This window comes from Rhinolophus sinicus, linkage group LG06, assembly GCF_036562045.2.
Source record: "Rhinolophus sinicus isolate RSC01 linkage group LG06, ASM3656204v1, whole genome shotgun sequence".
In the NCBI taxonomy this organism is placed as follows: Eukaryota; Metazoa; Chordata; class Mammalia; order Chiroptera; family Rhinolophidae; genus Rhinolophus; species Rhinolophus sinicus.
Window position 1 is genome coordinate 166,022,413 of NC_133756.1, and position 24,314 is coordinate 166,046,726.

A 24,314-nucleotide genomic window follows, 5' to 3' on the forward strand; every position below is an offset into this window, starting at 1 on the left:
GGGACAAGCGAGCAAGGGGGGAGCTCAGGGTCTCCCCTACCCCAGGCCTGGGGGCCTGGGCACAGGCCGGAGGGAAGTCTGGGGTGGGGGGGTTAGACGGGAAAGTTTTGCTGGATGTCACTGTTGTCCTTTGTGGCCACTTGCTGGGAAGAAAGTTTGGTTTTGGTGCTAACTGTGTGTCCTGAGACCACTGCCTCTGTGTTAGCTCTGGTGGCAGTTTCCCCAGGGTGCCCGTGGCCTCCAGGGAGCAGGGCGGGCGGCTCGGGGTGTGGGGGCATGACAGCAACTGGGAAGGGGCCGGGCACCCTGGGGGTCTGGGTTGTCTGTGGCCGCAGGCAGTGCTTGATGGGGGTCACCAGGTGGGTCTGTCACAGAGGCACGACCCAGGAGCTGGAAATTGGAGGTTGTGGGGGGGAGGTGGGTCAGATGCTTCACAACCTGTGAGGCTCCTGAGGGGCCCCATCCTCCAACCTGAACCCCAGACCCATGCCCCCCCACCCCCCATCAGTGCTGCCTGCAGACCATCTGAGGGTTTCGATGCAGGTGGACCACTGCTTCTGGGCTGGTGATACCACTTGGCTCCTCACTTAACGTCACCAAGTCCGCAGTGACACTTAAGGGCCAGGGTCCCAGGAGCAAAGCAGAACAGAAATTGGGACAGTGCTGAACCGCACTTGCTGGGAATACCCCTGGGGCTGGGTAGAGGGGCCACCCCACGGCAGGGGAGGGGTGGGGACGCAGACAGGTTACCCAGGCTCGCGGCTATTTTAGTGGAGGCTTTGTGGCTGTCCTTTGAGGTGCGGAAGCCCCCATCTGCTCGGCCTGGGCATCAGTGGGGGTCCACGGCCACATGGGGTTTGTCTAGGCATGGCACCCCCATGGGGACACGGCAGTGACACACACTGGCAGGCAGGTGGGGGGCTGCTGCCCGCACTTTTATTACAATGCGCTGGGAGCCTGCCCCGGCCCCACGTGGAATGTGGATGGCAGGAATGCAGCCCGCCTCAAGCACCTGGGCTGGCAGTAGGGCCCTCGCCCCACCCCAACCGCTGTGGCCCCAACCCTTGCCCTGTACAGGGTCTCGGGGAAAACACTGCTCTGGAGAACACATGGATGAAAAAGGGAAAGTGCCAGAAGCCCCTTCAGCCCCCGGCATGTGGCCCACACTCAGCCACCCCACCTAGCTCCGTGCTCACAGGCCTGGCCAGGGGCCTGGGGGCTCCGGCCACCTGCTCCCCCCGCCCCCATGCCCAGGCTGGCACACAGTCCTATGAGGTCATCTCCCTGGTCGGTGGGCATGTCCTCTGGCAGCAAAGCGGGTGGCGGGCAACGGGCAGCCTACGCACAGTAGGTGTCGGCCTTCACCACCTGGCAGTACATGGTCATGGCGAAGGTCAGGCCCAGGACCTGCAGGGACAGGAAAGCTGGGCAGACCAGCTCCCTGGGCCGCGAGCCAGGGGTACTCACCCCACCCGCAGCTTCCGGATGACCTGGCCCCCTTGCTTGGGACGCCTCCCCCCTTGATAGTTCAGGTCCATCACAGCCCCTCCACCTCTGAGCCTCCAGGCAGGGGCTCTCGGGATCCCAGACGTCAAAGGTCACCTCTCCACGGTGTCCCTGACCATTCCCCACAAACCCCACTTCTGCCTGGGGGCACAGGCTCCATGCGGGCAGGGCCTCAATACGCGCCAGGGTGGGGTAGGATGGGTCCTGGCGGCTCCTGGGGTCCCACCCTCCATACCTGCACGAGCGCTGTGCACAGCCCAAAGACACCCACTGCCAGCAGGTTTTCTTGGAGCCACATTTTCACCGTCTCGTAACACGGCTGGAGGAAAAGCGGGTGACACCAGGGTTGGCATCCACCCTGGCGCAGTGAGGCTGGCCCTCCACCCCCAGGTCCCGGGGCCAGGCCGCGGGCTCACCGCCTTCCACCAGGTGCCCGGCGCGTGCAGCCCGCAGCTCTCGCTGAACTCCAGGCAGCAGGAGTCGGGCACGCGCGTCGCGTTGTAGACTTCGAACCAGTCAGTGTAGTTGGACACGCCGCAGCAGCGGAACTGCGGGAAAGCGCAGCTGGGACGGAGCTGAGGGTCGGGGTGCCCGCTCCGCCATGTCCCCGCTTACCCGTCACGCCCGCGCCCCGCCTCCACCTGCCCCCCACTCACGTCGGTCTGGATGATGCTCCAGGCATTGGTGAGGCCCACGTTGCCCGGGGTGCCGTACAGGTGCAGCCCCTTCTTCAGATCTCGCTGTGCATACCTATCGATCTGTAGGTGCAGACAGCTGAGCAGGGCCATCCTGGCTCCTTAGTCCTCCCTCTGTCTCCTCCCTGGAGTCACCTCCTCCCAGAAGGCCCGTCATCTCCCTGGGCCACCCGTGGTGCTGAGCACTGGATTAGTCAGACACCCAGGGGCAGGTACACAGTACTCAGAGGCATGTCTGCATACCACTGTCAGGGCACACACGTCCCTGGGGGGACCAGGGGCCTTAAAGCTCCAGCACCCCAGGGCAAGAGGCACAGCAGCGCCCAGGTCTCAATCCCTAAGACCATGTCCAATAAAGGACCAGGGCTCCTGGGAGAAAGGGCTGTCACAGGGATGGCAGGAAATGCCTACAATGGGCCTGGGGCAGCTTCTAGTGTCAGAAAAAACGTGCTCCCCAACAAGTGCATTGGGGGGCATGCCAAGGACACACAGGAGCCAGCTGAAAGAGCTCCCGCAGCAAAGCAGACAGATGAGCAAAAACTAAGTCTTGGACGACAACCCAAGGACTGACATGCTCAACGAGCCCTCACTGACGCAAACCAATGGCTGAACGGGGATAGGAGACGCTCCCCATCCACCTATGCACAGCTGAGGGCAGCAGGGGCAGCCTCCCCGCCGGTGCCCCCAGGCCTGGCCCCGCTGTCTGTGGTTAAAACCTAACCCTCGGCCCTGGGTGCCTTGTCAGTCAGATGAAGGGGCCGTCGTCGTCCACATAGAGCATGGCATCTGTGACAGCCGGTCCCAGCCCGTCCGCACAATTGTCACCTGCAGAGACGCAACCCCTCACATGGCGGTGAGGAGGGGCGGGCGCAGGTGGCCGTACCTTATCGGTGTAGGCAAAGAAGAGGATGGCGACGGTGGCTTCCAGCAGGAACACCAGCAGCAGCATCACGAAGAACTGGAGGGAGGGGGACGGGCCTCAGTGACAGCCCAGCCTGGCCCCCCCACCTCCCTCAGAACCTCTGAGCTCCTTCTCGTCTGCTCGACCTCCAGAGCAAGGCCTCAGGCCTGCGAGTGGATACCTATGCTCCGTGCCAGCGTCCCTGTGTTGGGCAGGCAGGCGAGGCGATGCCAGAGGGGGCCAGGGGATGGATCGGCTGGCAGTGACCCCCAGTCCCGTCACACCCCTCAGGGTGGCCAGTGTCAGCTCAGGCAAGACCAAGGTGGGGGGGCCGCCACCTCAAGCAGAAGCCCCCCCTCTGACCACACAAACCTTGCCCGCTGGGTGGCAGCCCTGGGCCACGCTGAGCAGAGCTGGCAGCCTGACTTGCCCCACCTTTCCCTCACATGACTCCCCCAGAAAGGAGGGCAGACGGGGATGCGTCCAAGCCTGGACAAGGAGAATAGGCCCCGTCCTCTGCGGGGGCCCTAATCTGCTGTCCCTGTCTGGGCTCAGGACGCAGGCCCCACCCAGGGGAAAGGCCGGGTCCAGGCCCCATACACACTGCAGTTTCCTCCTCGCTCCCAGGGGTCCACCGGCCTTGTAATAGGAAGGAGCCTGGCCCAGGGGTCCGGTCCCATCTCGATTCTCTGTGATCAACATTCCCAAAGACAGGAAACCCATCTCCAAGGCCACGGCCGAGCTGGGAGCCTCTCACAGAGGGTCCCGGGGCTGCGAGGCCTGTGACAGCAGCTGGGAGGGGCGGGCTGAGAAAACAGGCCCAGTACAGGTTGGAGGGGCCCTGCCTGGCACACACGTGTACACGTGTCCCTGTCCTGTCAAGGGAGGCCCCCACCCGATGACACAGCCCCAGCCTGGCCTGGAAACCCTGCTGTCAGAGCCGCAGGTGGAGCCTGTGCCGGAGCCCGCGCCCCACCCCGCGGCCCCTCCCACACTCACCGTGAGCAGCAGGCACCTGTGCTCCTTGATGGCCCCGATGCAGCCCACGAAGCCGATGGCCATGACCAGGGAGCCAGTGACGATGAGCAGGTTGGCGGCCGACAGGGACGGGAAGGAGGAGGACAGGGTGGCGAAGTTCCCCTGGGTGGCAGCCAGCCAGATGCCAACACCCAGGATGCCACAGCCTCCCAGCTGGGACCGCGGGTGGAGGGAGGGGGCAGTCAGGCTGCTGTCTGCACGCCCTGGACCCCGGGGACAGCAGCCCGGGGTGGCGTCCAGGGGGGCCCCGCTGATCTCCCAGGGCCGGCTGCCCCTCCCAGCCTTGTCCTGACGCCCAGGCGGGTTCCCCCTACGTACAGCCCCGAGGCACAGCCAGAGTGACAGACGCCAGGGCCCCACACCGACGGCTTGGTCACGCTGTGGTTGTAGGGGAGGGGAGTCTGAGGACACTCCATCACTTAGGTTGTGAATGGGCGCTCTCTTGAGGCAGAACGTCATCCCCTGTAAGCAGTGCCCCCTCTGCCCGCAGAACCTGGCCTGCAGCTTGCCTGCCACATTGCTCCTGTAAGGGGTCCAGCGCCACAGCCTCTGACCCTGAGCAGCCCAGGGACAGCCTGCCTCAGGCCCCGGCACTCTGGCTTCCCGTGGGTGGCCCAGGACTCCAGCACCAGCCCCGTGAACCCCTCTGGTGTCCCCAGCTGTCCCCTACTAAGCACAAAGCCCACAAGCATGCCGGCGCAGGAATAGAGCAAACACCCCACTCCCCGCCGGCCTCGCTGCCCCTCAACACCGGAGCCTTCACCGCATTTCCTAATGGTCATTCTTACAAAAGTCAATTCAAACAAGAGGAAGAGGAGGAGAAGGCAAGGCAGCGATGAACCCAGAAAGGGCTCTCAGCCTTGCCTGGGGACCGGGGGCAACTGCGCTGGCCAAGGGGCTCCGGCACCAACCCTGACACATCGAGGTGTTGGACTCTGGGTCACCCCAGGATGAAACGGGAGGATGTGGGAGCACACAGCCCCCACAAAGGCCACCAGTACCTGGTCCCATGGCCTCCTGGTCTTCAGAAGACCACCTGGGGACCCATGGCTGATGGGAAGGACCCTCTCCACGCTGGGACTAGAAAGAATGTGGGACCCTGTGCCCCCACTGGGCCCAAGAGCCTTCTGGCCATCTGGTCTCGGTGCACAGGGCATTCCTGGACTTGATGTCCAAACTGTCAGAGTGCTCACCCTGCACGCTCCAGGACAGGCTGCGCCATCCGACTCCAGGGCCACCATGAGCCCCGCTTCACCCCACAGAAGCCTCCCCCGTGTCCACAGCCAGACTCAACAGCCCCTGAGGCTAGGAGATGAGCTACCTGCCCAGCCAGCCTTGAGGAGCCAGCCACACCCCACTCCCCACAGGCCTCGCTTCCCAGGCCTGGGGCCCCCACCCTGACAGGGACACCCTAGCTCAGGCTGGCCTGCAGGCCCTGGATGCCTCCCCTTCCTTTTTCCCAGCCGCTATCAGCCCTGGCCTCAGGGCTGGGGGTGGCAGCTGGGAGCGTGCACACGGGGCTCCGGCCGGCCTCGTCTGCGTCTGGGGTCCCTCTGGGCACAACAAGAGCCCAATGATGGGTCCCACCAGCCCAGGCCAAACCACATGCACCTGTTCACACCTTCCACGAGAGACAACAGCTTCTAAAATCTACAAACACCTCTTCTGCGTGGCTGGCTCAGGGTGCGGCCTGGGAAGCTCCGCGAAATGGCCACCAGGTGCTGGGTACCCCCACATGGGGCTCTTCCGTCCCTCGTCCAGGGTTATCGTGCCTGTCTGGACCCTAGGTCAGGGGAACCTGGCGCAGGGGCTGACCTGTCCTGGCACTGAGCACATGGCCCTGGCGGTTCCCGAGAGGCCATCATAGATGACAACTGCCTCTGCCTGCTGCCAGGATCAGAACCAGGAGGCCTTGGCACAGTGTCCAGCTCAGCGGGTCTCCTGACCAAACTTGGTGCTGATGAGGGTCCGGAGGCCGAGGGCATCAGGACCCTCTAATTGGAGACACCTGGCTCGCACCTGGGCACACACGTGCCCCACGCCCTGGGCCGTCCTCACGTCAGAGCTGGGTCTGGGCACAGCCCCAGGGCAGGGCAGAGCCTGCTGGCAGTAGGGAGATGTGTGTGCCCCCCACCTACAGGGTGGGGTGTACGCAGGCCCCCACCAGCAGCCAGGCGGCGCTGTCCACGGTGCTAACCACAGGCAAGGCTACCAGCACCTCGGGCTCCCTGAGCCTGTCTGGGAGGTGCCACTCGTGACGTCACGGAGCTCAGAGTAGGTGGGACAGGTGCTGGCTCATTTAATCCTTCTACCCAACCAGCAGCAGAAGAAACGGGGGGCTGAGGGGCTACCGCTGTGCTCTGGCATCATGCAGGACAGGACACCCAGCACCTGGTCCCCAGGCCTCCCAGCACTGGGACGGGGAGGCGGGGAGGGGGGGCGCCTCTCTATGGAGGAAGCTAGAAGTCAGGCCTTCTCTGCCCAGAGGACACAATGACCCAGTGGGTCACAATTCGTGGCAGAGCCCCCAGCCACAGTAGGTGGGGATGCCTCTTGGGGAGATGCTGGTACAAAGAGGGAAATTGTTATTTAAAACCCAAACTGCCTGCGAGGCTGGCTTTGCCTTCAAGGGCGGTGGACGGCTCCTGTCAGCAGGAAAATGAGATGACATTGCCCCGTGGGGACAGAATAAAGGGCACGGGGAGGACGCTGCTGGGTAGAGTAGCTGTGAGGGGTGGGGGGATCGGGAGGGGTGGGCCACAACCACCAGCCCTGGAAGAAACGTATTCCCTTACTTAACACTCCATGAAATGTCCTCACCTCTATCCTGAGATGATGGCAAGAGAGACATCCGCTGGCTGTCACCCAGATGCATGCCATCACACCGTGACACCAACACAGCCCACCCAATGCTGTCAGACACCCCTCACCATCACACAGTGTCACCCACAGCAATGCACATGCCATCCCACGTCACAGCCGTGCCCTGTGACCTGACATCCCTACACGACCCCAGGCCCCTCCACGCTCAAGCACATTTACACAGAACATCACCCAAATGCTCAGACACACACGCTAACAGAAGGCAGGCACATGCTTAAAACTACCTGTAATTCTGACACGTTTCTGCCCATGCAGCTTTTAAAACATTTTGGCAGGAAAATTGCAGCCTCCAAGTGAAGGAGAAAATGAGCGCCACTATACTCAGACCCAGCATCAAACACAGGACAAATGCAGCTGAGGTCCCCAGAGGCCGGAGCTCCGGTCCCTCCTGGGTCAGGATCCGGGACCCCACCCCAACCCTACCACCGCCCAAGCCCCTCGCTCACTGCCTGGGGCACTGGCTGAATGCCCCTCCCCAGACAGACAGAAGCCCAGGGGGGCCCAGGAGCAGACCCTGACCTCATGACAGCCTGGCAGAGAAGGTCAGCCCAGCGGTCAGAGTCCCCGTCCCAGCTCTGCTGTCAACTGGGCCTCCCTGTCTCCCTCTCACACACAGTGAGCACGCACGCGCCCTGGTGGCTGCCCTCACCCAGTGTCCCGCTCATGCTCCCTCTCCTGCCATCTCTTTCCTCGTCTGTGTATTTTTCAGGTTGGCCCAGGGCATGGTGGGTGATGCCATCACCTCCAGGCTCACGGCAGGCAGGTGCCAGCTGGCCCTGTGCCGCTGCCCCTCTGGCCACACGGCTCCGTGTGGCAGATGGCCGAGCAGCTGGCCACGTCCTTGGAATGGGTGGAGGGCTGGAGACCCACAGGCACCAAGCCTGTGCCCAGAAACCCCTCACCTGACAGCTGGCACAGCCTCGGGGTGGGGGCTAAGCATGGTGGGGCAATGCACCCCTCCTAGCCAAGAACTGCCATGGCGGGGGGCATTTATACGAAGTTCCAGAATGGCAAAGTTTGTCCACCATGCTGGAAATCAGGTGAGCAGCTGCCCACCGCGGGGTTGGGGGGACTGAGTGACGGGGTGGGGGTACTTTGCAGGCTGACGCAATTATTCCCTACTTTGGCCAGATAGTGTTCCCTGGACGACAGCTCCACACTGTCCACTTAAAACCTATGCAACTGACTAGAATTAATTTTCTTAAAACACCAGGACCCATGTTCTCATGGATCCCGTTCACCCACCCCGGGCCCTGGGAGCCCCCCATCTGCTCCCAAAGCTTGAAGATGAGGAGACCCAGCCCACTGGGGAGACAGCCCCACTGACCAAGGACCCCGAGGCCAGTGTCCAAGGAGGGGTGGGGGGAAAGGGGCGTGCAGGGGAGAGACAAGGACCATGGCAGGGCTGCTTGAGTGGAGAGGGAGGGGTCGCCACCAGGCCTGGCCCCAAAGGGCAGCACCTCACTGGCTCGATCCTCAGGGCAGGAAGACAGGAAGCCCAGCCCCCCAAGGGCCGGGAGATGGGCCATGGCCCAGGATGGCGGGGTGCAGCTAGGATGTGGGACCTGCCACCGCAGACCTCCTGACCTGAGTCCCCCTTAACAGCCGAGGCCATATCTCTCTGCCCCAGACAGCCCCCACCCGACCTGTAACCCACTCGACCTCTGCTTTACATCCACACACAGGCCGGACAGGCCTGCCTCTCCCCTCACCCTCCCTCCCTGCAGGCTGGACTCCAGGGACCATCACAGAGCAGAGCCCCCATGGAGCCCGTCTGGGTCACTGGCAGACAGGCCACCCAGGACCGCGCCGAAGCTGCCTGGAGCCCAGCGCTGGACAGGCAGGGCCCCTGCCAGACCGCAGCTACTCCCAGCCTATCGGGGGCACACAGGATGGGTCCCAGTGTCAGATCCCAGCCTGACCTTTATTCAGAAGTCTCTCCACTGTGCCCACTGCAACCCGGGGAACTGGTGCTGCCACCAGAGCAGATCAACGTCCCTGTCTGTCCAGTCGGCCGGCCACTGGCCGGCCCCCAGGATGAGCTCATACAAGACAGCCTGACCTGACTGGACCAGGACGCCAAGCACCTCACCCCCATGGGGACGCCAGCGCCTGCTTACAGGTGTCCCCCAGACCCAGTCCTGCAGCAGAACCCATCCACCCGCCCACCCCCGCTCATGGCCTCAAGGTAGCAGGACGCCCCTGCCCTGCCCCGCCCAACCAGTCACAGGAGCAACTGGGAGCCAGGACACAGGGATGACCCCAGCACCACCAGGAGGGGCGCACAACAGTTGCCATGGGGCCTGAGGTCTGAGGGCTCACTGGTCCTGCCCTGTGATGTCAGACAGGGCACCCATGGTGCACCTCAGTTTCCCCAACTCAACTGCCAGGAGCACCAGCGGAAAGTCGTGCCCCTCGCTCTGCGGAACCTCCCCCAGTTTCAGGCGCCCAGTTGGACCTCATCCGCAGCTCATCAAAGTGGAAAACCAAGGGCCCCATTTGGTGCAGGTGGGGAAACTGAACCCCGAGGAGGGGGGGACTCGCCCAGGGTCCCAGAGTGGCCTGGGCAGCAGGAAATGGGCTGGCAGGCAGGGCTCCGACCCCCATGCCAGCCACACAGTGGGGGCAGAGGCAGGCAGAGCAGGGGGACTGGGAGGGCTGCTGCCAGGGGAGCAGCGGGAGGGGCCCTCAACTTGGCTAAAGCAAATCTGGGTGATCCAGGCCTCAGCTATGGCACAGGCGCCCTCGCCCTGCTGAGCTCAGCCCTGCCTCCACCCAGGGCCACCCCAGGACACCAGACCTCCCAGACTACCCCTGGGCAGCCCTGAGCTCCCAGACCCAGAGCAGGGGAGGGGCAGGGAGAGCGCCTCCTCCCTCTGCCACACCCCAGATCTCCGCCTCTAGCCATTTAAGGAAGAGCTAGACCAGGAGGCCTGAACCAAGCGGCTCCAGCCCCCGAAGCCAGGCCACGTGCTCGGCCCTTTCCACTGCGATAGGCTCCCCAAAATCAGTCCTGGCCCTACAGAGCCCACCACCTGTGCATACCTCAGAGGGCAACTGTCCCCAAAGGGGCTGTCCCAAGGGCCTGTTGTTGCTGGAGGGCAGGCATGGGACTGGGGGTCGGTCAGCTCTGAACTCTGAGGGGCCCTACACCCACACCCCCACCACCCGCCTGTCTGTGGACTGGACTTCCTGGCACCCAGTGTCAGGGCTCTCCAGCTCCAAGCACTGGTGATAAGGAGCAGGCCTTCCCCCCCTCCCCAAAGGAGCTGGCACATCAACCCCAGAACAGATGGGCGACAACACTTTCCTGCCTTCCCAGACCCTGTCCAGGAGCCCCAGGAGAAACCCATCAAACAGGCCACAAATGAGACTCAATTCTCTCCTGAGCCAGCCCTTCCCCTTCCCAGGCCTAGTCATGGACTGCCGCCCAGCCAGAGGTGCCCTAGGCTGGAGACCCAGCCCTACACTAGAGTGGGGAGGGAGGTAGCACTGCTTCAAGCTTCACAGAGGGAGCCAGGTGTGCAGGTGCCAGTGGTCCAGCTGGCAGCACGAGGGCCTGCCTCCGGGAGGAAAGAAGCTCTGAGGCAAACCCTGAAAGTAAGGGGCTGGGGGACAAGTGAGCACGGGAAGAAGCAGGTAGCTGCACCAGCCTGGAGCAGGAGCACAGAGCAGGGCCCTCATGCCCACCTCCCCGCAGCCGCTCCCAGGCTCCCCCTCCCCCACACACCTGCACCAACCTGCAACCAGACTCCTCCTGCCCTGACCACCCCCAGGGCCCCCTCTGGAGACACCCCCAAACCCCCACTCCCCAGCCTCGCCCTGTTGGGTGGGGTCAGAGGACTGACACAGGTGAGGGTGTTGAGGTCCAGCCCACAGGGACCCCCCTCCCACAAACTTAGCCCCAACCCTATAGTCAGTTCCAGTGGGGAGACTGAGGCAGGGCAATGGGAAGACAGGGTGCCTTCTGTCTTCTGGTCTCACAGTGAAAAGTGGGAAGTGGAGTGGGGGCAAAAACAACCCCTCCTGTGGGGTGCCAGCACCCCCAGACAGCAAAGGGGCTGGGGTCTCAGGAAAAGGGTGCTCTACCCGCCCCCCCCCACCCTGCAGCCTCTGTCACCAGCATGGTTTAGTTGACATGGGGTCCAGGGACAAGGTGCAGTAGATGCCATGCCTAGCCTCCCCTCTGACCCCTGACCCAGGTCTCAGAGCCCTGCTGGGCAGCGAGCTGGGGCAGGAAGGGGCTGAGGCCAGCAGCAGGGGCCCCATTTGCTTGGTGGGGAGGGTAATAAGATGGATTTTCCAGCCTAGGAGGGGCCCAGGGGGCTCGATTTGTCCTTTTGAGGTTGAGTGGCAGAGCCTGTGAACCCTGCAGCTAAAAGGGAGACTCCTGCTGGGTCCACAGGGCAGACAGCTCTGCCTGGGGACCCACTAGGCTGGGCTGCTCTCAGAGCACTGGTCCCCTTGAGGGGCCCTGTACTTCTCCCTGCAGGCAGGTGTCCAGGTCCCTGAGGAGGACAGGTGAGGAAAGAAGCAGGTCCTGCCCACCTCCAGGGCCCTGACCATCCCCCACACCCACTGCCCTCCCCCCTAGTCAACCCACCACCTATACTGCCCAACACAGTCATGGCAACACCTATGGCTGCCAGCTCTGGTCCCACTGCCACCTGCAGCCATTAGTGCTAACCACGCTGGTGCCCACTGCAGCTGGGCAATGTTCCTCACCTCTTCACACACCTGCTCAGAACTCCAGCTGCACCCACCTCTGCTCGGGCTCCTGGTCTCTGGGGTACCCTTTCACTATGGGCCTGGGCCACCCCCTCCCAGAAGCCCCTTACAGAGAACAAACTCTTGGGGTGACCCCTCTGGAAGCAGGCATCTGGGACAGGAACCTCCGTGGGTCACACTCCCACACTTGGGCTCAGTCAAGCTGCCCCTTCCAGTGACCCCTGTCTCCCCACGAAATGGGGGAGAGAAAAGCCAGGGCCCAGGATGGAAGGTGGACCTAGGTTTCTGAGCATTTGGCCTTAAATGGACTGCATGCAAATGAGCATGCAAATACAGCCTCCTTCCGGAGTCCACAGCCCAGGCGGGAGCTCAAGCCACGCCCCCTTACTCCCAGTTGTGGAAAGAGGGCTGGCACAGGAATGAAGGATGGAGCAGGGAGTGACCTTGGCATTCTCTCTCCACCAAGGCTCCCCCAGCCCAAACAATAGGGCCCCAGGCCTGGCAAGGCTTGCTGCCACCTGGTCAAGTGTGGCACCTGCCACAGGCACAGGCCACCACCCTCCCTGTAGTTATGGGGCTGGGTGGCAACTCTGTCCCTGGTATTGGGGGAAAGGGGCCAGCCACCCTGTAGCATCAGTACCTCTGACCCTGGACACAGGCACCTACCGACTGAGCAAACACAACCCACCCCAGCAAAAGTTATGGAAACCCCACACACCCTGTGTTGGAGGAGGCAGCAGGAAGCCCAGACACTCCCCACACACCTGTGGTGGCCCACTTAGCCCACAGTCCTGCTCAGTGTCTGGTCCCCAGAGCACCTCCAGGGATTGGGGACTACGTTGCCCCACAGCCCCTGTGAAGCGGGTCCCTGGGGCACAGGAGGTCGGTAGGCTAGGTGGGGGAGAAGGGGAGGGGACAGAAAGGAGGGACCGGCCCACAGACCAGGACTGGAAGCTGTGGCAGGTGAGGCTCAGTGACCCGGGCTGCCCTGTCAGTCACCAGGAGCCGGACACATCCCGTCTCAGGAAGAGAGGGGAGAGGACACGGGGCAGCCGCCCAGGGTGTAGAGGCTCGGCTCCCCGCAACCCACCCCGCGGTATCGGACACGCCCCCCATCGGCCAGTCCAGCCCTGGCCCCCAGCCAGAGCAGCGACCCGGGGGACCACCCCAGTCTACGTCCCGCGTGTCCCGCCCCCATCTCACCCCAGCAGCGACTGTAGGTTCTCCCCTGGTCCCCCCCACCAACGCCAGGCCCCGATATGCCCCCGGCCCCTGGCCCCGGCCCCGCCGCCACTCACCCAGAAGAGCAGGTTGAAGGCGAACATGAGGTACTTGACGCCCTGGAGGCAGCCGCGCGCCATGCCGCAGCGCTTCAGCTCTAGGAGGAAGATGAAGGACAGGTCCAGGTAGAAGACCACGTACTTGGTGCCCTTGGGCGACGTGTATCGCGCCTGGGCCGCCTTGGGGCCGGGGTTGGCGTGCAGGCCGAAGAAGGGGCCGCCGCCGTCCCCGCCGTCCCCGCGCCCATACAGGCTGCTGTAGCGCCGGAAGGGGCCCCCGCGCGCGAAGCCCGGCTCCTTGCCCTCCGGCGACGGGCTGCGCCGGTACGTGGACTCGTCCGTGCTGGAGCGGCGCATGGCGCCGGGCCGCCGCCAAGCTCAGCGCCCCGCACCCGCTGCCCCCGAGCGCCGCATCCCGCGGCCCCCGCGGCCCCTTACGCGACCCCCTGCCCCGCAACCCCAGCGGCGGGCCGCGGACACCTGCCCGGCCCTCCCACCGCAGCCCGGCGTCCAGGCCCCGCAGTCCCGCCCCGAGCGCACCCGCCAATCCGCGCCCGCCCCTCCCCCGCGCGGACCCCTCCCCTCCTCACCGCGCGACCCGGCAAACCCGACCGCTCCGCCCCGCGCCGGCCAATCGCAGCCCGGGGAGGCGACGCCCGCACCCCGCCCCGCCCCGGACCCTCCGTCCGCGCCCGCGCCCCTCCCGCTCCCCTTCGCAGCCCGCCGGGGAGGAAGATGCTCGCGGAGGGTTGGGGAAGCTCTGGAGGGGCAGGACGCTGGGGCTGGGGGCTGGTCCCAGGCAGCTCTCAGCCCCGAGAACGAGGCCCCGGGCCTTCCCCGCAGCAGCACTGCGCCCGACCCCGCTGCCGGGCCGGGCTGGGAGACCTCCAACCTTACGCGATATGTAAAGCACTATGCAAATGAAAGGGTGACCCATAGCTGTCCCGTGGCGACTTAGGGCGGCTCTGGCTTCGGTCCCTGGCCCAGGCCTCCGGACCAGAGCGAGGTACGAGGTAACGCCAGGAGAGTAGCCCAAACACTCCCCGGGGTGCGCACTCTCCATGCAGCCTCCCCCATCTCCACCCTGTGCGGAGAGAGCTGCGCCGAGACCCCAAAGCTCTCTCAGCTCACAGCCTGGGTGGGGAGAGGCGCCTGCTGACACAGGGGTCAGCCTGGGATACCCAACCTGCGGGGCACAGCGGTTGGGGAGGCCCGAGGAAGACAGAGCTGTGGTTTAAACGAGGGACCAGGGTGAGAGAGAGCAAGCGGGGAGGGTGCTCTGGGGAGCCCTCGGTGCCCTGGACGGGAGGGTGGGTCACTCTGCAAGGTATATCGGAGGTTTTCAGACTTAAAGAAAGGCACCCGAGCACACGGATTCAGGGGTGGTCACTAGGGACCTGAAGACAGGCCCCACGGAAGTGGGCAGCCCACTCCAAGCCCAGAGCTCAATTCTGGGGGTACCTGCTCCTCCGCCCAGCCAGGCTAGGCTGAGGGCCCCCTTCCCTGGCCCCACCTCCTTGGGCAGGGGCCAGGGCATGTGACAAGTGCAATCACACAGGAGCCCTCACTGGTTTGACATTCCATGGCCACCATCTTGAAATGTTTGGTAATTTTTTAACAAAAGGCCCCAAATTCCATTTTGCACAAACTGGGGCTGGAAATCAGACCCCAGACACGTCCACACACAATTGCAGACATGGACCCAAGCCTGGCTCGCAGCTCCCCAGGGTGACTTGCACACCCCCGGGGAACATACACCAATGCCCCTTGCACTGGTGGTGTGCAGACGCACGCACAGGGCAGCCTACACATAGGTACACATGCCCCCAATTGCAGATGGGGACAGATGCCCACACCACTGGTGAGGGCAGCACAGTCTCTGGGGCCCTGTGGTGTGAGGGAGCCGGTGGCATGTCACAGATGCCCATCCCTCCCAGGCCTGCAGCCTCCTCCAAGCTCAGGCAGGAGAGCCCAGCCTGCAAGAGGGTTCCACCAGAGGCATGGATGTGCCCTGCACCCTGGGCTTGAGGCTCTGGCCAAGGCCTACCCCAGTCACTATGGCAGTCCACTGGGCGTGTCCACCCCATGGGAAAATCACAGGAAGGACTCGCTCCAGGTCCCCAAGAGCTGAGCAGCAGGGCTCAGAGGGGAGACGAGTGGGGGGAATGGGGAAGGAGGAGGTGGGGGCAGTGAGGGGAGGGGTGCCCTGGGCACTGCTGAGAAATTGAGTGGTGTGGGAAGTGGCCAGTGGGGGCGCTGCAGCTGGAGCAGGACCCTGCCGACTTCTGCGCCCACCCCCCCAGGACTCCAGCACCAGCCCTCTGCTGCAGCCCCAGGGGCCTGTGGAGAACTGCAGCTCAAGCCCCCAGGGCAGTGTCCAGGCGAGTCCTCCTGAGCAGACTGGGCCCTGGTAGGGTGGGGGACAGGACAGCCCCAGAGTCCCTGCCCAGCCCCCACTGCCCACCCTCCTGGTGCTGCCCATGGCCCCTCTAACCGCTCCTCCCCAAGGGTTCTCTGGCATGCCTGGGCCCCAGAAAAGGGAACAACAGTGGCTATGCACCAGGGGCCCTGTGGATAGCACAGTGGAGGGCCCCCACCCAGGGGCCTGCAGACCACTTTCTGCAGTTCTGCCCAGGGAGTAAGAGGCATCTGGTGACCCCTTGAGACTCCAGTGACCCAGCGGCCTCTGGCCACCTTCCCCTTGGCCCAACTCAGCCAGCCCAACATGCCTAAGCTAAGGGGACACTCAGGACCACAGGAGTCCCTACACACACCAGTGTGTGAGGGTATGTGCTCAGAGCATACTCGTGGGCCAAGAGAGCTGGGGGAGGACCCAGAGCTGACCAGGACAGCACCCCACCCATCAGAGAAGCCAAACCTCCTGGCATGTACCCTAACAGACACCACCCCCATGATGGGGTCACAGCCAACCACATGCCACACAGAACCCCTGCAGCCCAGGGGCAAACTCAGGGAGGGACAGCTGCCAGCTCATCTTTGACCTCCTTGAAGACGCTGGGACCAAAAGTGCTTGGCGACAGGGGCCTGGCTCCCAGGGCAGGGCCTTGGAGGACGAGAGGGGGGTCCCAGTGGCCAGGGCTGGAAAGGGAGCAGTGACAGGCAGGGCTCAAATGGGGTTCACTTCTCCACACCTTCATCATGCTGAGGCTCAGGTGGGAAGGGGCAGGGGGCCGGCCTGGGTACCCACTCCAAGCCCAACACCCAAGGCGCCCTTGTTTCCATCTCACTCAGCCACAGCGCTCCCAGCATCCCCTGAAAATCCTGCCGCCCCCTCTCCCATCACCCCAGGTGAGCAAGTGAGTCTCACCTGAGATGAACCGGAACTTAACCCCAATACTGGGGTCAGCTGGAGTGAGGACACAGGCCCATCAGGGCTAGGAGGGACTACCCCAGGGACCCTGTCCCCAAAGTCCAGCCCCTCCCCCACAGGATCCCCTTCCTCTAGCAGGTGGGGCCCCAACAAGGCACGCTCAGGAGGCAGCGTCTGGCTAGCCCAGCACTGGGCTGTGCCAGGACCAGGTGAGTGTCCAGCGGGCAAGGCCCCTGGGCCCAGCATGGGTGAGACCAGGAGGCAGACCCCTCCCCCCCTCCCCGCTGCCTGGCCAGACCATGACGTACCTGGGCTTGCCCCAGGAAAGAAGTCAGATGGTGCTCAGCGCCCCTGAAGGTGGGCCAGTGGGCGGGCGACTGGTCAGCACGGTGAGGCAGGTGGGAGTTCTGTGGAGGAAAAGGCAGGATGGAGGCTGCACCTCATCTCTACCCACCCCATCGGGGCTCCCAGCGACCAGGCCGGCCCCAGGGGGTGACAAGCAGCCCTCCACCTGGGACCAGGTCCCTACGGGGGGAGGAGGAGCAGCCGAGGGGCCCAACAGGGGGACTTCGTCCTGCCCTCCCATCACTCGCCTGCTGAGACACCAGGCAGGGAGGCAGCTCGCACATGCAGACAGTGTGCGTGCAGTACACACACGTTCAGATGTGTGGACTGACGGACTCAGGGCACAGTGATGTGTCACCCCCACCTGTCCAGGTCCCCTGCTCCAAGCCTCACGATCTCCCCCAGAGCCACTGGTGATGACTCATGCCGCCACATCTGCCACCCATGCTCACAGGGCCTCCCCCATCAGCGACAGACTGTGGGGACTGGGCACCCCAGCCATGCTCTCTACACCTCGCCCCTCACACTAGGGACTCCTTGCAGCCTGGCAGCTGGGGCAGGTGATCTTCCCAGTAGCCCAGGGGCAGGAGGGACTGCAAAGACTCCGAATGCCACCCTGGCAGGTGCCCACCCCTCCTGCCCATCCCTCACGGGCTGCCCACTGCCCACCTGTCCACTCATGCCTGGGGTGGATGGGAGTCCACCGTGTGGGTCAGTCCCAGCTCCTCCCTGCAAGTAACCTGACACCCACCGCCCAACTTCAGTTAGGCGGTATGAACAGCACCCACCGCAGTGGGGAGGGCATGTGCCTGGGTCCAGGCCCTGGGACCCCATCCCCACCCCTCCACAACTGCTGTGCCTGGGGATGAAGTGTCTGTGGAGGGGTTTTAGGCCCCGTAAAAGGAAATGGGGGACACACCCCTCCCACTTTCTTTGATGAACCCCCTCCCCAGGGCTAAGGGGCCCAAAGCCCACAGCAACATTCCGGAAGCTAAAAACCGTGCAGCACACCCCCACCCACACAGGCCTGAGGCTGGTTCTGCATATCCCCTCAGCCCCAGGTCCCTGCATCCCTCCCCGGCAGGCCCTTACAGCTGGCTCCGCCAGCACCTGCAACCCTCCTGGGCCCCCACTCAGGAAGAGAACTGTGGTCAACACCAGGACGAGACCACTGATAGGCCACACTCCCATTCCCCGCCCAAGGCCACCCCTGGACCCCCTGCGAATGGCCTCTAGTCCCCACTTCCTGCTTGGGCAGCCCAGACACAACCCTGCAGTCCAGCCATGGGTGCAGGGGCAGGACAAGACCAGGCTGGCTCCTCCCCATGAAGCCTCCATGCCGCACTTTGGCCCTCCTTTGAGGGCAGGGACTGACAGGTCTGTGTCCCCCAGTACAGCTCACACAGCAGGCAACAGCGACAGGGCTGAGTGACAGCCCCAAGACAAACACCACAGCCTGCCAGCCCGGGGCTGGGTCTTTGGGGCTGTGTGAGCCATAGGCCATGGGCACCTACCTGACCACACCAAGGCCCGCTCCAAAAAGGACCTGCCCAAATGCTGAAACAGAGCATGCTGCGTTGGACTTGGAGGGTGGACAGATGGGCGGTTGTCAGTGGCCCACCCTGACCCCAGCAATGGAGCAGCAGCAGGGGTCTGGCCTGAGCACACCCCCCAGCAGGGGCAGCTCAGGATGGAGCGCAGATCGCAGATCGGAGCCGCCCACCCCGGCCCCCTGGCTGAGCTGGCTCTGAGGCAGCTTTGAGGAGCCCAGGAAGGCCTGGCCAACACAAACAGGCCTGTGGCGTGGGCCTTCCTGCCACTGCTTCAGCCCCGCTGGGCCCCAGTGCCCACCCAGGCCTGGGGGAGGAGAACGCAGACTCCCAGGCTGGGCAGGCTGGCACCCCTCCTCACTTGGAGCCCAGGCAGGGTCATCTCCCCAGCCCAACCGGGAGCGTCCGACTGGGAGACACCCGCTCCATGGGAGGGATCCCCGTGGAAGAAGCCACCAAGGGCCCCCTCTCTCCTCCTGGGCCCACCTAAACCAACCCAAGCTCAGGCCCTTCCCCCACGCCCCATCCCGGCTCCTCCCCCACCTCAGGTATTTCTCTGCTGAAGGCCATGTAGAGGTAAAGGCCGAGGGGACACAATTAGGATTGGGGGCTGCGGGGTACCTTCCCAGCCACCACAGGCCCTGGGAGCCCCCTGCCTTGCGTGCCCAGTGTGTGCCTGCCCCACTTTGGCAGACACCCCCACCCCGCCCTGTGCCACCGGAGGCTGCAGAGCAGTACCCTCCCTCAGGAAGCCCACATCAGCCCCAGGTGTGTCCAGAGGCTCATTAGGTTAGAGGCAGTTCAGGCTCAGCACACCTGCAAACATCACCACTAAGGACTCCCCAGCCCCGAGGGCCGAGAGGGTTAGCATGGGCGCAGCAGGCGGGTGACCCGTCTGACGCTGGGGAGGCATCCGAGCATGTATGTTCAAGCATCCCATCCCACCCTGTACACCCCATGTGAGCACACATGTACCCAAAGCAAGCGGCCAGGGGCTGAGTCCGGGACCCCACACCTGCACAGATAGATCCGGACCCTCCAGCTTGGAGGCTTCTCGTTCCATCCACACTTTACAGATGGGGAAACTGAGGCTGTGATCCAGGACCAGGGGGTGGGGCCTGTGGCCGGCCTGTTTCCAGGACAACATTCAGAGCCAGAATCTCAGCAGCTAAAACTTCAGTCGCTGATTTCCCCTTGTCCCTGGCCTGCCCTCAAGTGACCCTCTCTGGCAGGAAACATGGCTCACGGGTTCCAAACCACATGTGAGCACAGCCCTCCCTCCTCGTGCTTCCCATCACTGGAGGCAGGACACTCATTCTCGGAAAACCTGTGCCTCACTCTCTGGCCCTCCCCAGAGGCCTGGGCCCTGTACTGACACTCCACACGGAGGGGAGAAGCCAGGGCCCCCACCTACCCCAGCAGGCACGCAGAGATCCACCTCCACCAGTGCCCTGGGCCCCCATGGCTCCCTGCTGCCCCTGGCCACCCAGGCCCTCACCTCAACTTGCAACTCCAACACACACAGACACACATGCCGGGACACAGCTTGTCCTGGCCATGGTTGGGGGTAGAGCTGACCTCTGATCCAACCTGGGCAGGGCTGAGCCAGGCAGAGTTGAGCAGGGAGGACTAAGTGCCCCAAGGGGCCTCCGCCCACGCACACGTGTGCTGGGGCAGCGCACACGGGCTGGGATGGGGCAGCCACTCGGCTCCCCATGGCCTCTCCTGGGAAATCAGGGAGCTGGAGGGAGGAGCTTGGGAAGAGGAGCCAGCTGCCCCCAAATCTACACACAGCTCTCAGAATTCCAGGAATGTCAACTTGGCTCTGGACCGGATCAGGGAGGGAGGCTCGCTGCTCCCCTCACTCTCTCTGCGTAAACAACTGCTCAGGGCAGGAGCTCCGGTGGGACAGGCCCTGGGCCCCTCCTCCAGGAAGCCTTCTGCCCCCACCCACTCCCACTCCTGAAGGTCCACCCAGCTAACATCCCGATGCCCTCCAGGTCTCCCTCACCTCCACAGCCTCGGGCAGCCTCTGCAGCTGAGCCTGGGTCTGACCCCAGGCCACTATGACTCAAGGCCCCTATCCTGCCCCTCCAGGCCAGGGACAGGATGTGCGTCCAGTCAGTGTGTGTGGGGGGGTTGTCAGGGAAGGGAAGTGGCTTTGGCTCGTGGCTCTGCACGTGGCAGGGTGGGGGATGGCAAACAGCATTGGGGAGGCTGTCCAGGGCCCCAGAGAAAGTGGAGGCACAAACTCCAGGCAGGCACCAGTGCCGGCAGTTCCACCCAGGACCCAGGGACCCTCCATCTCCCTGCCCCCCAACTAAGGCCTGAGAGGGCAGTTAGCTGACTCCTGGGACCCAACCAGAGATCCAGCGAACCTGCCCCAGAGCCTGCACACACCTTAAGTCACAGGTGCCACTTTGCAACACATCCACCCCATATAGCCCAAAACTCACCACGCACACACAGGGAGCCCTCCAGGCTTCTCACTGCACACTGCCCGCCCCTGCCACAGCCTCCATCTCGGGGTTCAGCCCACCCCATTTCCCAACACACAGCCTCCCTTCCCCTTCAATCCTCGATGGCTCCTGCTCCACCACCTACTCTGCCCTAGCGCACACCTGTCCCTGGGACTACCCTGCAGGTACCGACTCCAGGCCTCTGCCCAAGGGTTCCTTTTGCCAGGGTCTGTCCTGCTCCCTCACACACACTCAGGCTCACGCCTGGTGAAATCCTGTACTTTTCAAGGTTCAGCTCAACAGGCGCCCCTTCCACGACGCTCTCCCTGACAACACTCCGGTCCTCAGATCGCGGGGACCCAGCAGAGCTTGGATTGGGGCGGGTGCAGACCCTTCCCGCCCCCATCCCCTTCCCCGGGAAGAAAGGAGGAGGGACGCGGACCAAAGCAGACCGATGCGGCGCTGTCTGGGCTCACCACCGAGCCGATCGCTCCTAGCGTGCGCTCCCACCGTCGGAACTACAGGTAACTGTTACCTGGCGGGGACCGATATAGCACGGGCGAGCGGGCCTGGAGACGCCCCGAGGGCACTCCCGAACTCAGCCGCAGAGATCCCCAGGCATCCGCGGGCAAGGATTCCGGGCGACAGACCCCTTTCCCGGCCCGTCCAGGCGAGGCAGCGGGAAGACCGGCCCGTGGCCGCCGGCCAGCCTCTCTCTGCCCCCGCTGCGGGGTCGCCGCGCCCCGGCCCCGCCACTTGTTGCTGCGGCTCGGCTCGGGGCTCCGCGCTCCGGGCTGGAACTCCACGCCGGCTCGCTCGTGCCCGGGCGGGTGTCTGGTCCCGGCTCTGGCGCCGCGGGCGGCGGGACCCCAGCCAGCGGACGCTGTACCTGCGCGCGCAATCCACCCGCTGCGCAGCTGTCAGTCATGCGGACACGAGAAACGCGAACGGCGCCGCCGAGCCCTTACGGCCCCGCTCGGCCGCCATAGGCCGGGACGTACCAAAGGGACGCAGAGGGGACGCCGTCTGCTCCTGCCGCAGCCACGCGGGTCCCGAGACCCCCCGATACGCGCAAGGAAGATCGTTGCGACAAGAAGCGGATGCCGACAGCGCGGAGGCTGGCGAGGTCGACTGAGGACGGCTGGAGACGGGTCCGGTCTCCCCCGCACCATGGACGCGCCCGGGGCGGGGTCGGCTCTCGTGCTGAAGCGCCGCCGGAACCGAAGAGCGCGGTCGTTGTCCCACTGCCGCCATGATCATCCCCGTGCGCTGCTTCACCTGCGGCAAGATCGTCGGCAACAAGTGGGAGGCCTACCTGGGGCTGCTGCAGGCCGAGTACACCGAGGGGTGAGGCGCCGGGCCCGGCGGGGGAGGGCCTCCAGCGCGGTGGGGAAGCGTCCCTGGGCCGCCCTGCGAGACGGGCAGGGAGGGGCCGGGTAACAGGGTCCCGGCCTGCGGGGCGGGCGGCGCCACGCGCATCCGATTACAGGTGACCCTGGAGGGGCTTTCAGTTCAGGGTCTCTTCCAGCCCTAGCCCTGCTCTCTAGGGGGCTTCTAGGTGTCCTTGTGGCCGGCCGCGGTGCCCCTCCACTGCAGGTAAGCCCTCACCCTGCTCCCTGCCCACCTGCTATTAGGTCCACCCCATGTCCTACAAGCCCACTTGTCTTTTAGGCTCAGGGCAGCTTCCCGACCACATAGCTGTCATTTTGAGGCTGTGGCAGGTCCCTTTTCTGTGCCTGTCCCTTAGCACTGCAGTTACCACCACGGCTACCTGAGTCTGCTCCCCATTAGTCTCACCCTTGGCCACTGTGTGGACAGCCCATGTCCTGTCACACTTGACCCCTGGGACCTGGGACGTGCCAACATGCCATCGACTCTCGGCAGGTGTGGGGGTGATGGGCTGTTGGCACCAGATCCTGCAAAGGCTGCTAGGATGACCAGAGTGAGCGAGTGGCTGGTAGCCTGCACACGACCCACCTTGCAGCACCATGGGCAGGGACATTCCAGCCTGGCCTCCCCGTTGCCAAGCTGCCATCTCTGCACACTGGGGCCAACGGGGTGGGAATTTTCTGGAGGCCTCGAGGGTGACTAATCTTGGTCCCAGGGAATTGGGGACTCTAATTTGCATAGGAAATGGGAGAGGTGGCTCCCTGGAGAGATGCCTCCCTTCCCAATGTGGAAGCAGGGCTGAGGAAAGATCCCACAGCAGCTGAGTGAGGCTTCCACCTGCCTGGGCTTTTGGGGATGGACAGATCACGGCCTGTCTCCTGCCTGTAGGGATGCTCTGGACGCGCTGGGCCTGAAGCGCTACTGCTGTCGCCGCATGCTGCTGGCCCACGTGGACCTGATAGAGAAGCTGCTCAACTATGTACCCCTGGAGAAGTGAGTGAGCACCCAGCATCCTGCTGGCCCACGTGGACCTGGTAGAGAAGCTGCTCAACTATGTACCCCTGCAGAAGCGAGCGAGCAAGCACCCAGCAGTCTGTCCTGCCCAGAGCCCCTCCCACTGAAGCGTGGGTAGCCAGGAGCAGTGTCTGCTCACAGCTGTGTGGGCGTTGGTCTCCTGCTCTGGAAGGAGCCATCCAGTAAAGGTCTTTGCAGAACCACAAGAAGGTCCTGACAGTTGGTCTGGCTTTGTGGGACTCTCTGCCACCGTGTACCTGTGTCCTGCCTCATGCCTGAGGCCACTTACTGCCCAGGAAAAGGGAGAGCCACCCCATGGCAACTGCTCGGCCTGGGGTGTCTCCCTCTGGAGGGGGTGCTCTCAGGCCACCAAGAGCACTAGGGCACTGGCATCTCCACCCTCGAGTTCTGTGTAATCTAGGTCAGCACAGCACAGAGGTCCCCACATCCTCTCTTCCCAGGATCTAAAGAACCAGGTTTTCTGGGCCCTGAATAGAATTCCTGCTGTGGTCATGGCTGCCCATCCTGAGCGTCCTGCTGCCAGAAGCTTCCAGGCTCCACCCAAGCTCAGTAGACTCCTCGGCCCAGTTCCTGCAGGAGGCAGGGCAGCACTCAGGCTCCCCACCCAGCCTGGAGACCCTATAGTAACTCTGCGGGTTGTCAGGGCTGGCTGAGCTCCCAGTGCCATGGGCATTAGAATTCAATCCTGCGGGCCAGCCCAGAGACCTGGATCGCAGGGCCTGGCCTGTTCCAGCTCTGGCTAAGGCTTAGAGCCGGAAGCTGTCACCCTGGGCAGGGATCAGGAGGGTCCTGGTGCCCTCCAGCTGGTGGAAGGCGGGAATTAGGAGAGGGGGGCATTCTCCAGGCAGCCTCAGGGCCGGCTCGCTGCCCAGGTATCTGAAATGGGGTCCTCCAAATGCAGATGAGGAAGCTGGTTGGCCAGAGATGGCGTCTGCCCAGGGGTAGACAGCCCAAACCTTGGGGACAGTAGCTGGGCAATCCCTAGGACGGAGGGGTATAGTGGCTTAGCCCTGGCTCCCATTGCCAGCACACATCCTAACCCAGGCCTCACTACCATCCTCCTGTCAACAAACATGCAAGGCTCTACTTCAGGGCCTGTGACCCCTTGAGTCCTGTCAGCTCTCAGCTCATACCTGGCTGCCCACGACCTCCAGAATGTACCGTGCTGTGTCAT

General features: G+C 64.0%; 2 protein-coding genes across 8 annotated transcripts; one reads left to right on the forward strand and one right to left on the reverse strand.

Annotated features, from left to right (window-relative positions):
• Positions 1 to 903: 903 nt before the first annotated feature.
• On the reverse strand, positions 904 to 21,853 carry TSPAN4 (tetraspanin 4). Of its 7 annotated transcripts, none has more exons than XM_074336963.1 (9): positions 21,718 to 21,853; positions 16,671 to 16,769; positions 13,050 to 13,129; positions 4,102 to 4,293; positions 3,085 to 3,159; positions 2,163 to 2,264; positions 1,923 to 2,054; positions 1,742 to 1,825; positions 904 to 1,407 (listed from the first exon to the last, which is right to left on the reverse strand). In XM_074336963.1, the coding sequence occupies exons 3-9, from the start codon at positions 13,110 to 13,112 to the stop codon at positions 1,339 to 1,341; spliced, it is 717 nt and encodes a 238-aa protein (XP_074193064.1). In that variant the 5' UTR covers positions 13,113 to 13,129; positions 16,671 to 16,769; positions 21,718 to 21,853; the 3' UTR covers positions 904 to 1,338. The 7 variants fall into 7 exon arrangements, with proteins under 7 accessions (XP_074193064.1, XP_074193061.1, XP_074193058.1 ...); XM_074336960.1 differs by having other exon boundaries at positions 21,606 to 21,722; XM_074336957.1 differs by lacking the exon at positions 21,718 to 21,853 and adding an exon at positions 21,252 to 21,391.
• Positions 21,854 to 21,930: 77 nt separating this feature from the next.
• On the forward strand, positions 21,931 to 23,328 carry POLR2L (RNA polymerase II, I and III subunit L). The gene is made up of 2 exons (XM_019714725.2): positions 21,931 to 22,063; positions 22,994 to 23,328. Exons 1-2 carry the CDS (start codon positions 21,969 to 21,971, stop codon positions 23,100 to 23,102), a joined length of 204 nt encoding a protein of 67 aa, XP_019570284.1. The 5' UTR covers positions 21,931 to 21,968; the 3' UTR covers positions 23,103 to 23,328.
• Positions 23,329 to 24,314: the final 986 nt, after the last annotated feature.

What these genes read in the sequence shown, in the direction of transcription:
- TSPAN4 (XM_074336956.1), bottom strand. Translation starts at nt 13,388, where the DNA reads ATGCGCCGCTCCAGCACGGACGAGTCCACGTACCGGCGCAGCCCGTCG. An exon ending in CCTTCAACCTGCTCTTCTGG is followed by an intron (nt 4,294 to 13,049) that starts GTGAGTGGCGGC and finishes CCGCGGTCCCAG; the next exon opens with CTGGGAGGCTGTGGCATCCT. An exon ending in GGAGCATCATCCAGACCGAC is followed by an intron (nt 2,055 to 2,162) that starts GTGAGTGGGGGG and finishes GCTTTCCCGCAG; the next exon opens with TTCCGCTGCTGCGGCGTGTC.
- POLR2L (XM_019714725.2), top strand. Translation starts at nt 21,969, where the DNA reads ATGATCATCCCCGTGCGCTGCTTCACCTGCGGCAAGATCGTCGGCAAC. An exon ending in CAGGCCGAGTACACCGAGGG is followed by an intron (nt 22,064 to 22,993) that starts GTGAGGCGCCGG and finishes TCCTGCCTGTAG; the next exon opens with GGATGCTCTGGACGCGCTGG.